Raw genomic sequence first — 13251 nt, 5'->3', positions numbered from 1 at the left:
GTTAACATTAAAAAAAACCATTACGTAAACATAAAAATTGAAAATATTGTTCCCTTCCAGCACTGCTCAGGTCACAGTTGCCTGTTGGTTAGTACTATCCACTCGGTAATCCAGTTGGTTTTTATATAGCACTTATCTGCAGGATAGTAATTTATCCAGAAGATAGTCCTTTCCATCTGAGGCCAGGTGGCCAAACTTGAAATCGTGTGTTGCGTCCCAGTAGCAACTTATTTACGACTGTTACATGCACATCCAATAAGATTATCCAACCCTGTAGAGCCGCGTGTTTGTAGGCAAGTGCTTTCTCCCAGTACTCCCGGGAAGTAGTATTGGCGCATTGGTTAGAGCATTCGCCTTCCACAATTGTGACTAGAGATCCCAGAATCCACTTCATTCGTGAATTCAGTTTCTCTCCTCTGCTCCAATACTTTTTCTTTTCCCGAGTACTCCAGTTTCCCCTCTCATGAAAACCCTTTTTAAAACCCCATTTTATTTTCTGTATATAATTTGGTTCTAATTTAGATAACTGTCTTTAATGTACATTCCCTCTTTACATAAGCCTTTGCATACATCTTTGCTTTTCTCCGTTAGTTATTTACTTTCCATCGATTTTTTCCTATCATGTTGCTCTGCCACATTGTTCTAGTTTTCCATTTTGATGTGATGTAGACTTTAAATTGAATATCTGTAAGCATTCGCCTTTTGTGGAAATCAGCTTAGTTGACGGGCCAAGCGTGTGTTAAATAAAGTTTCACCTTCCTACCTAAATATACCTACCAACTGAATTTCACTGAGACGCACGGCACTGTTTGTCGATTCCCGCCATATTTGTTGTAGCTCTGCCGCTCATACATTTGAACAAACTTTCTTTCAATTATGTGAATATTAATTTGTCTTTGAGGCGATAGAGATTTTATCTATTTTTTTGTCGTGGAAATGGATTTTGTTGCTTTTTCTCGCAATAACGCGTTCGGTTTCAAACGTTTTCTTAAATTTATCGACTAACAATCTTAATTTTAGAGGGCCCTTATTTAAGTTACAGCGATAAATAAAAAGCTTACTTTCAAGGGCAATATAATTGATTAGGATGTTAATACTATCGCTTGTATCTAGAATCCCGAGAAGAACATCCTTGATGTCAAAGCTAACAGTTATATTTACAGAATTAAGGAAAGTCTTCAAATCATCCCAAAAAATACGCACTTTTGTACAATAAAAGAAAGCATGTTCTAAGGTCTCTAACTCCTTTTCACGAAAATCGCGTAAAGGAGAATCGACTTTTTATAGGGGCTGGGTCACGCAATTTTAGGCAATTTCAGCATTGATCAAATGGTCATAGAATTAACTGAAATAACAAAATAACGGCTCAAAACTATAGAGGAACTCAAACAAAACACAGGAAAGCTAAGGAGCGACAAGGATGGACAAAACTGGGGAGAATTGAAATGGATTGCATTTGGGTAAGTTTGAAAAACGTCGGCCCACCTTTTTTCAAATTTATATCAGTTTATATCAAAATGTCATTTAAACAGCTGGAAAATCATTCTCAATTGTTACGTGGCCGTGATTTTGCAAATGCAAGACTCTTGCTCTGCCAATTTGACGTTTAGAGCTCATAACTAACAAAATTAAACAAAATTACCTAAAACAGAGTGACCTAGCCCCTTTAAAACCTAAACAGCATCTTGTTTGTGTACAAGATCCTGTTTAAAAGTTTATATTGGAATTCTCTTAATTTAGTGTCCAATGTTGTCTTGAAAGGCAGCAAGTATATCTTTTCCCAGTCTAACTGGGATGTGTGGGTATTGAAAAAAACGTTGTATTTCCTCTGCGCTGTTGGTGTAGTAGATATCTTAGAAACAAAACTTTCATACAATGACTTGGATTGTAGACTTCGGAAATCAACTCTTTTCCCTTCAATACGTAAATAAAAATCATCTGGAATTAAGTCATTTGTTTTTGAGGCGATAGAGATTTTATCTGTTTTTAATACCTTGGACCATTCTTGCGGGAAAGCAGCAAAGAGACTGAAAAGTAGGAAATGCTCAGTTGGTGAGAGAGTTGAACATAATGGCTCCTTGTTTGACTTGAGCTCTTCCCTTGTGTCGTAGAGATCTCCAATGTTAACAATTCCAAGATCAACCAGCCTATTGCTATAAATTGACTTACATTCAATACAAATAAACCGATTATTCCATATGACTTGATTTGCTATTTCAGAGAGTGAGGAAGGGTTGCCCTCGTTTAGAAGGGCCCACGTCACAATGCATTCTTTGTAAAATTCTGGAAGAGCTATCCATAATTTAGTGTAGTTAAAATTACAATGGAAGAAGAACTTCCCCCCTATCTTTTAAAGATAAAAATCCAAAAACGTTTTTTTAGCATCGACCAAACTGTGTAAAACTTTGTATACTGCTCAAAAATAGAAAAATAGAAAAACGGTGCATTCGGAGGTAATTTTCTTTTTTTTTTTTTTGTATTTCTTGAAATCATGAAAAAAGTGATTTCGCTGAATTGTGCAGGGACCCTTGAGCGAGTAAGCGTTCCCACGGGTCTTTAAGTATTGAAGGCAAAGGAGAAACAACAGATTTATCGAAGCCAGTAGGCAAACTAACACTGAAAATCTAATATCTGCACTACCACACGTACGCAATGCGTGCCTATTTTTCCTTTGTTCCGGATTTATTCTCCACTGGAATTAAATAACAATCACTGGAATCTTTTTGGACATAAAGCGACAGTTTTGTTTGTTTGTTTTGCTCTAAAATGCGAGCAAACAAGTGTTTTCTTACTCTGTTTGCCTAACTGTTTTTCGATGTGCCTCAACATTGACAAGAAAAGTTAGCCCCTATGTTATAAACACGTAATCGCAATGAGATATCGTAAAATTAGGGCAAAATATCACGAGCTTGTGTTTTCAGGAGTTTGTTAAAGTATGTACTTTTTTTGGTTGGAGATCTTGTTTGAAGTTTTGTCCTTTCTTAGTTATTTTGCCGATTCTTGCTCCAAGCCAAGCTGCGTGTTTCAAAATGTGAATGATCTCGTTCTCAGAAATAAAGTGCAATAAAGTATATCAATAAAACTTTTTTTTGACTTTGAACTGACTAAGTTTCCTGCCTGACGATCTGTCACACCACGAGCTTCTACGTCGCTGGCTTTTGGCATGTGGCTATGAAATGGCTTTTTTCTTTTCCGTTCGCTTGCTGAGGATTTGCTTGTTTTCTTTTAAAACTCATGCCATTCAAGAAAATTTCATTGCCTAACTGATGAAAACCATAGTAAATTTCACTTGAAAAACCGATGTCGCGTTCATCACATGCGATATTGGTTTTTCGCGTCAAATTTACCGTGGAATTCACTAGTTAGGCAATGAATTTTTCTTTTGGGAACATATTGTTGACGTCATTTATGTGCCAACCAGAGCCTCATTGGTTGTCGAAACAAAGGGTCTTTTGTTCCTGTGGTTGGCACATTTGAATAGCAAAAGCAGTGGTTGTAAACAGATGTCTTCCCTATGGAAGAAAACGAAGAAAGTGATTTAATTAAGCAGTAACCGGAAACACCAAAACGCAGACAATTCCAAAACTGTTTATTTTCACTAACCCCACAGCCAGTTATAATAAATAACCCTGGAGCTCCGCTTTTGGGCTTGGCTAAATCTATGTAAATGGCAACCGAGAAATTATTTTGTTGTCTTTGTGCTAATCATCTTCACTGGTCTCACTTTGGAGCAGAAGTTATTTTGAATTTGTTCGTGCTAACGAGGCTAGTGAGGATGATGAGCGCAAAGACAAAAAATAAAACTACCTAGCCGCCATTTATGAATACGGTCTATCTAAGGGTTAAAGTAGTCGCAAAAAAGAAATGTTCAAGTTTCATCTCAAAAACAGTTACAGGCTCAAACTTTTTTAAAGATTTAGGCAGACCATTCGAAAGTCATGACGTTCGAAACTTGTAGAAGTAAATGAACTGCGATGTTCTGAACCCGTCGTGGTTTTTCGTGCTCAACCGTAGGAAGTCCATAGAGAATACCATAGCAATAATCGATGCGAGAAATCACAAAAGAATTTACAATACGTTTAAGATTACTTTGGTACATGCTCTCTCTGATTCGACTAATTCATCTTATTTCAGGAATAGCTTTTTTGCAAGTATCACTGACATGCCGTCTTAAATTAAGTTCCTTGTCTAGTATGACACCTAAGTCCCTTACCTCATCAGACAGTTCAATTATCGTGTTACCAAATGAAAATAGAGAAAGGACAGGATTTCGAACAAAGCGAGAGGTAAATTGGGTAACTTCTGTTTTTCCAGGGTTACATAGCAACATGTTTTGAATGTTCCAGTCCATTAACACAATTCCGCAGAGTAGCTAATGCCGAGGATGGATTGTTGGGTTTTATGGCAATATTAAGTCGCGAGTCGTCAGCATAGATTATGGAGTTGAGGTTTCGCAGCAACCATATCTTGGAGGGGCGCAACATATGGACATAAGAGAAGAGGTCCAAGGATTGACTCTTGGTGACCACCAAAATCCACAGGGCGAGAATTAGATATGACAGGTTGCGTGCGCCCACTTAAGTAGGATGAAAAGCATTGCAGTAAAATATCGGAGAGACCAAAGTAGGATCCAAGCCTGGATATGACAATTTTATGATCTAACGTGTCGAAGGCAGCCGACAGATCCAAGATGGCAGTTATGTAATATATCAAACACGAGAAGGAGTGTTTCATCGGATATCCAAACACGGAAAAGCGAGTTTTATTGGTTGGATAACTGATGAAACACTCTTTGGAGTGTTTGATATTGCTTCTCAAAGGAATCACTATTTTAAGAGATATTTGAGATCAACGTTGGCGAAATTTTATGCCAATTAAGACCACATATCTAAACTTCCAAACTGCTTGCCAAGTTCTGAAAACCTCAACGGCCCACTTGTCTAATAGATCACATCTATACGACACACCCAAATCGCATTGTGCAGTCCTTTATTCCTGTGTAGGGGATGAGCATGATAAGATGCATGATCTCTTTGGTCATCCAAGGTGGGAGGCATTTGCGTTTTACTCTTTTCTTGACAATATGGGCATGTGACGATTCACAATATCAATACCTAAACAAGTTGCTCCAACGAAGCCAAGACCAACCAATTTTTCTTTTATTGAAGTGAATGGCCAGCAAATTAGTAACCCTGTGGGAATTTCAAATGCTTTCAATGAACATTTTATCAACATCCAACAAACCAATATCTCTGTTCCAGACTGCATAGACTCAAATGAACAAGATGCACGTCTTGTTAACTTTGTTAAGTCCCACATTAGCGAAGCAACCGTGTTCACATCCCGCCAATTAGCACACAGCAAGTCATCAAGGACCTCAAGAGCATCCCAAATAAAGCAACTGGTCTCGATGGTATTGCAATAAAACCATTAAAGCTGGCACTAAACGTTATTGCTCCCTCTCTTACCCATATTTACAACTCAAGTACTTTCCAATCAATTTTAAACGAGCTAAACTGATTCCTGTTTATAAGGACTCAGTTCACGACAGAAATAATTATCGCCCAATCTCAATCTTGCCAATTATCTCTACACCTCTCGATAGGCATGTGGCAAAATCGTATCTCGGGTACCTCACTTCAAACAATCTTATTAAAAAAAACCAGTCGGCTTATCGACCACACCATCCGTGTGAAACTGCGCTCTTGAACCTCACCGATAACTGGCGTAAGACTACGGACTCTAGAAAGCTTATGGGTTCAGTGCTGCTGGATCTAAGCAAGGCGTTTGACCTTGTAGATCATGATTTATTGCTTTCCAAAATCGACAAATACCATGTCACCAATACCTCCCAAGAATGGTTTAAATCAACCTTAGTAATCGAGCACAACGATGCTGCATTAATGGCTCACTGTCTGATGCACTGGTGCTGGCCCGAGGAGTTCCGCAAGGGTCAATTTTCGGCCCAATACTATTCTCGCTGTACATCAACGACCTTCCAATTGGAATCTCCAACTCAAATGTCGACATATATGCAGATGACACTACCATATGGGAGACTAACAGTGACCCGCTGCTTATTCAGCGTGGTCCTCAAGACAGCCTTGACAGAACTAATAGATGGCTATCTCTGAATAAGATGGTTCCGAACAGGAAAAAGACTAAATATCTGATCAAGGGAACTGTACAAAAACTGTTGCACTCTGGTAATCCATCTCTTGATCTATCTCCTAGTGGCACTCCGATTGAAGAAGACAAGGATGAAAAGCTTTTAGGCGTCAAGATAGACAAACATTTGAACTGGGATAATCATATCGATTTTCTAATTGATAAATTAAATTCTAGAATTTGCTTGCTTAAGAGAGCTAAGACATATCTTAATCATCGGCTAAGAAATCTATTATACAACGCATTAATTCGGCCGTTATTTAAATATTGTTGCACAGCGTAGGAAAACATCAAAACTGAAAATTTACTTCGATTATTAAGAGCTCAAAAACGTTGTGCCAGACTAATTTTAGATGCTACTTTTTCCAATAATTCCGTTGAACTTTTCAGTAAGCTAGGTTGGTTACCTATTGATGACGTCATACGAATGAGAAAGCTTTGTTTAATGCACAAGATTGTTAATGGCTGTTGCCCTCAGTACTTTAAAGATTATATCTCCCATGTTAATGATAAGCATAGACACAATACAAGGGCGTCAACAAATAACAATTTATTCATACCCCTTTTTCGTACCAACTCTGGTCTACGCACTTTTTATGCAAGTGTCAACCCACTATGGAACACATTAGATGTTAGCACTAGAAGTATTACATCCCTAAGGAATTTTAAAAAGTGTATAAGAAATAAATTCGTTGTTAGTAATTCCAAGCTCCATCATTTTACTATTCATAGAACTTTCTAATAATACTTTGTCAACTTTTTCATTTTTCTAAAAAATAAATATTATTATTAATGGACCACAGTGTAAACTACTGAATTTTCAGTAATAATTTGTGTTGTCCAATAAAGCTGTTATTATCATTATTATTATTATTATTATTATTATTATTATTACTTTTAGGCTTCGACTGTACAAGCAAAGAATCTTCTTCTTGCACACTTTTGGGCGGTCGAAACCGGCAAGATTCATTCTCAGCTAACCCGTCCATGTTTTGGAACTAGCAGAATGCCACTGAATGCAAATTGTGACTACTTGAAATAAACAAGGTTCAGTTGTGAAAAACAAAGACATTATCATCACAAACTGTGGGCTGATTAAACAAAAGAAGGCAAAAATTACATGCTTATGTGATTTTTGCTTTCTTTTGTCCTTTTGTTTTCTTTTTTTTGCAATTAGGCGCCGATTGAGAAGCCATTTCAAAAACTTGTGCTTTGTGTTTTACCGGGGTTTCGAAACACTCACATCAGTTTCCTCGTGTTTAGAAACCTCGTTAAAACACAAAGCATGAGTTTTTGAAACACTACATACTAAACAGTGGATAGCGTTGAAGGCGCGCTCTGATTGGCTACTCAAACTCTGAATATACTTTGCTATTCACTTCCAAGCAACTCGCGCGGAATTTGTGCCCGAAGGTACAACGCAATACAATAATTAATTGACCACCCCCTATAGGGGCTTTTCAGGGCCAATGAAACACAATCAACAAAACAATGGAACTGAACAACAACAACAACAACAACAACAATTGAAAGAATCCCAACTGGCTGGAGGCAAGCCAATTGGTTATTTACAAGTGCGGCCAAGAAGTTGAACTGGGGACTATAGGAATAAATTCAACCAGTGGTCAGAATGGGTCTTGAACCCAAGAACTCCAGATCTCAAGGCAAGCGTCCTAACGACTGGGCCACAGGAACAAATGAGTTAAAATCACCTTTCGGTGCTGCAGTATATTATCTCACTGTTTTAGTATGCTAAAACACCTATTCACATCAGTGTGGCTAGCCACGTCCACTTAGTTGAAAAGTTGTTAATCATTCCTGGACGTTTGCGTGACGTGCGTGACATGAGAAAGTCACGCAAATACAAAAGGTTTGCGTTATATCGGCGTTCACAGGGAGTCTGCTAAATTAGCCGTCCGTTTTCTAGGCATGAGACAATTAGAACACGAAAAATTGGAGGTAAATTTCAATCTGATAACCGGATATCGATAGAGAACGTTGAGCAAGTAGCTCATGATAATGAATCTCTATCTTGTTTTTCAGTGTGCTTATCCTTTTCCTGACAAGATCATAACCAAAGTCAACCACTGTCTCCATTGGATAAGTATTTGTTTCCTTTGAGTTGTTAAACAAGGATGGAGCAGTCCAACCTAAGGCTAGGGATTCAATGGAAAACGTCAATATACTGTCGATAATCGAATTGCACAATTTGTGAATTCGAACTCATGTTTATGTAATCTACTGATCTGGGATTGCCGAAAATTACTCTGAGTGTTTAAAATCACAGTCGCTTAATACGTAATGATCTTACTAAAAAACAGCAATAAGTAGATACACAATTACAATATGTTTCGAAAAGAAATCTATCTTTTTTTTGCTACCCGCAATTTTTAAAGGCGATGGGCACCATATCATGAAGTCAACAAATGTTAGTTAAACGTACTTGATGTCGAATTTCTCCGGACTTCTGACAACAGCATAGACTAAATGGCCTTTCTGTAACGCTTGTTGAACAACCAGAAGTCCCATAGGGCCGGAAGCACCGAAAATTACCAACTTTGGAAACAACAGTTCTGCTGCCATTTTGAATTAGAGATTTTCAGTTCAGGTCAGTGGAGAGAATGTTACTCAATGCGGTCTTCATGTATGCGTACAGCTAATGGCCTCTAATGGCGGGCTTTCAGAAAAAGCTTCCACGGTTCGTTAGTTTCCCCTCAGTTGAGATCCCTTGACCTTACTGTACACGAATATTCACTGGACTGCATTTCATTCGGGCTTCGTAGATTCGATTCTCCTAAGATTACAACTCCGATAGGGGTTAAGGGGGGTGGCACTTAACCACAGAATGACAATGGCTGCCAAGGAAGCTTTTAGTCAAAGAGCCTTACAAAAAGGTTGCATGGATGGTTCTATGAAGTAACTTTTTTCAATGGAAATCTGTCAACACTTCAATCAGAAGGCGCATGCGCAACTAGTCCCAGTCCTCTGCCATGCGTTTCAGTGAAAAACAGGTAAAAGCCCCCAGGAAACGAAAGCAAGAGGCGGTTTTTTAAATGGATGGGAACCGTCCCATCTCTTTTCGTAAACTGTAGCATGGAATTTCTATTTGGACAGAAATGGAACTGATATTTTGGAAAGTGTGTCAAAGAAAGACCTTATGACGTCATAATGTTTTTGAAATAACTTCTTTTAAAATCCATGCTACAGATTTTGTGTTAGAATGTTTTCATACCGTTGCGTTAAAAAACTGAGAACAACAGAGTTAACTCGCTGAGTTTTTAGGCATTTTCTGTTTTGGTCACGTGATTGACCTAGTATGTTTGTGAGTCGAATCATACAAAGGTATGTTAGATAAAACATATTTGGCAAAAAAGTATTTCTGTAGAGTTAAAGGAATTCGAGAAATGACTATTTGAAGGGGTCTATGACAACGGATTGGTAGTTAAGAGCCACCCCCCTTAACGTTCGCGAAGATTACATCAGATTCCGTACATTCACACTCCACACAAATAGCAAGATGGCTTCAAGCATATTTACAAATAGGCGCTCAAGAGGCGCATGTGACTACTGCGGAGAAGTACAAGAGGAAAATATGGAAGAAGTAGAATATTTGTTGAATATTCTGTTATGTGAATTGGGGTAGCCGAACTCTGGGAATGAATCCCCACCTTTCATATCGATAGTTTCTCGACATTCACATATACACATGCACAACATTGTTTTCACTGTCACGCAACAAAAACGAATTCGAAACCGTTCGATGAAAAAGGCCAAAAACTTGGAATGTCGCAGGAGATAAATTTATAAACCACCTCGAATTCTCAGGTCTGTATGGCACATCGTTTCTGGGTTATTTTTCGAAGCGTTTCACGCAACTTAAAAATAGAGTATGGAGATGCCACGTCAGTGCCATGTTATCACATGAGGAACAACGAAAACATCTGGACTTCACTTTGCGGTTAACATTCTTACTTTTTGCCCAAAATATAAAATATATGTGTATGAACACATCTCGCAATGTACCTGAAAGACTTGAATTGCTGACATTCATAGGGATAGACATTTCTTTCAATCAAATAGCTTTGTGTCATGGTGTCACGTAAGGTGACAATTCATAATGCTGTATATTCGAAAATGGAAGAAGTCGCGGAACTGGAAACTTGAAAAAAGATTTATTCTTTGTCATCTTCAACCTCCTATGGATAAAAATTCAGAGGACTTTGCGAATTTGATGAACTCACTGTAAAAACCATCTATAGTTTGTCAATTACGTGCTACTTGAAATTCCAAAATTTTGGAAGCCTTGTTTATCTCCCAGATGGGTTCAATATTCCTACAAGGTGGACGAGGCTAATGTTTTCCCTCAACAGCTTCGTTAAACTCACGAACGGGCTCAATTGGTCGGTTAGAAACAAAATATGAATGCTGCGAGAAGTAACTGTTGTAAGATATAAAAAAACTCACTTAAAATCAAAGGTTAAATCCTCCTCCAGCTGCGAACCCCGAGGCACCCCAGCATTTCTTTCGTCCTCGCTAACCATCGGCAAATCATTGTACTGTTTTCAGAGTCCCAATTTTGACCCTCTTTGTTTGCGGATTGGCTTCGAAGTATATTCTATTGTTACACTCTCACTTTCGGAAAAACTAACACAATAGCAATAGTGACCACGTGAATGCGCAGTAGTCACACAAACCACACTTTTCCCTAGCATACTTTCGAACCTAGCAGTTAGGTCATCACGTGCACCTACTGTAGAAAAATGTTTGTAAACCTTTTGCATGCCCCTTGGAAACATCTTATAAGTTGTTTCTAAAGTGTTATAAGATGAATTTAGATTTCATATAATCACACCACCATCGGTGGAGTAAATACCTTGGTCTTTCAGTAGGCCTTTGAAGTTACTTTGGAAACTTGATTGAAAGATTTTTAGGGTAAATGTATAAATCTTATTATCAGTCGCAAATGGTGGAGAAACCTTTTATGCACCTTTTGTAATGCTCGATAATACGGAGGAGGAGCCCCTGGCACATTTAAGGTGCCTGAACACAGTTTCTCATTGGCCAGCGCGGATTTTTTAAAAACAAGACAAATTTATATGGCGAGTTGGAAAACGTTTTTCGTCTTCTCACGATGGTCTTGGAAATGCGCTTCCATTACGTTTTAGAATTAATTTTTTTTCAGAGGAACCAAGCAAAATGCTACTCGTTCGCATTAGTTCAAAATTTTGAGACCAACAGCTGTTGGCTGTTTTATCAAATTTCTCTTTAAACCTGTCATTAAATTTTGCAGAAATGTGGAATTAAAATAGTTGCGACTACAAATGAGTCGTCTACATAAAATTGGAAATTCAACAGACAAAAATTTGGGAAACTTAAAAACGTCAAACAGCGAAGTTAAAATTCTATGATAACAGCTGTTTAACGTACTTTATTTCTATTATTTTAAGTAAGCGAATGCTGCAAAAAAGTAATGAGTGGCCTTGTTTTATTCTAGATGCGTTACCATGGTAACAGCCTGCAGAGCACATTGACTATCAAAAAAATAAACTTTCGTGCTAGCACTTATCAATGACCAAGTTTCATCTTCCAGGAAAAAAACTGCATAAATATGGCAGAAATGGAAATACATATACATGTAACTGCTTAAAAACGGTTTTCAGTCACTTTAAATTTTTGTACTACGGTATACAGAACTTACTGTATTCCGTCCCTTACAGTTTTTAAGGCTAAAGCGAAGTTGAAGGCAATAAAAAAGTTAGAGTTGTTTATTGCGAAAATTAGTGTTGAGCTTTTAAAAATGAAATTCCCTTCTTTCATGTTTCCACCCAATTACCTGCATTTTTATTGTTTTATCATTAGTAAATAGAAAAATGTCTCGCTAAGAACAAACATAGGTGTTCAAAATTGTACTTTCTATCATTAGGCTCTTCTGTTTTATACTTTTGGCCTCTTCTAGATCTTCTCTTGTGTGCGTTTTTCTGGTTTTTTGTGTGCGATGTAAAAAATGTAAATTAAAAAAATTACAAAGAGAAAATCTGGAATCTTTCTCCCAGAATCTTTCTTCTGGTTGGGTTTTGCCACCTTCAATGAAAACAGCCTTTTCCTCAGCATGGTTTCAGCGATACTATTAAAACATAGTTTGACCAATCGCATAAATCGTTCTTATCTTAGTAGCTCTGATATTTAGTCGACTTTAGTTGTATTTGTTAAACAAGACCAAGGTGAGAAAAAAACGTTATGTGAAGAATCTCATCGAACGATTTTCGTCCACTAATTCTGGCACATTTCATTGTATGCATGCAACTTGCACTGTTCACGCAAGTGAATTTTTGTCACTTGCAAACTAATGCAAATAATCATAATTAAGCCTGCCTGTAATAAAAATGTAAATTGACCCTCGCTTCTTTGGTTTGAAACGAACATGATGGTGATCTTTTTACATTGCTCACTTCAGTGTTACTTCTCGAAACGTTGAGTGGAAAACTCGTTTACCACCACAGTGATTGACATAGGTGTTAAATATCATGGATCGACAAGGATTCTGTAATTTGGGAATACGTTTCTACGATTGTTCTGGAATGACCAATACACCTTACTCCAAAATGGCCACCGTTTTAGTATTTTTTGTTTGATTGCAAATCGGCCCTTTTGGCCTCGTTCAAGGTTAAATATTCTTCGCAATTTTACGTTTGAAAGGGAGGCCAGGAGGGCCAATTTACAAGGAAACAAAAGAATACTAAAATGGCGGTCATTTATGGAATAAGATGTTTTCTCCGCAAATTCCTGATAGATTATTCTAATGTGACCTATTTCTAATTCATGTTTGATACGAAAAACCTTAAACCACTTATTCGTTTTATCACCGTAAACCGGAACAGGACTAATTAATGAACTAATTGCAACCCAGGATATCAACATTCCAAGTAAGACACACACCTGACTAGAAGGTAGCGGGAGACAAACGCACGATGAATCGTAATAAACGGTTCTTTTGTTCGTCCTTTATCAAAGAATGATCTTGAACAAAATTTATGCATTTTTTGAACTTTTTTTTCTAGGTCCAGTGATTTTCATTCCACTGCA

General features: G+C 37.7%; 1 protein-coding gene across 1 annotated transcript in view; it reads right to left on the bottom strand.

The window, feature by feature from the left end:
• Positions 1-8782, bottom strand: part of LOC137988323 (flavin reductase (NADPH)-like) — a 14134-nt gene extending 5352 nt beyond the window's left edge. Inside the window, exon 1 of the mRNA XM_068834353.1 lies at positions 8612-8782. Within this exon, the coding sequence (XP_068690454.1) occupies positions 8612-8751 (140 nt within the window). The 5' untranslated portion in view covers positions 8752-8782. The remainder of the gene's footprint in view (positions 1-8611) is intronic.
• Positions 8783-13251: the final 4469 nt, after the last annotated feature.

The sequence above is a fragment of the Montipora foliosa genome, unplaced genomic scaffold (assembly GCF_036669935.1).
Source record: "Montipora foliosa isolate CH-2021 unplaced genomic scaffold, ASM3666993v2 scaffold_413, whole genome shotgun sequence".
Taxonomy (NCBI): Eukaryota; Metazoa; Cnidaria; class Anthozoa; order Scleractinia; family Acroporidae; genus Montipora; species Montipora foliosa.
Note: the sequence above shows the minus strand (reverse complement) of the source record. Positions and strands in the feature narration are given on the sequence as shown.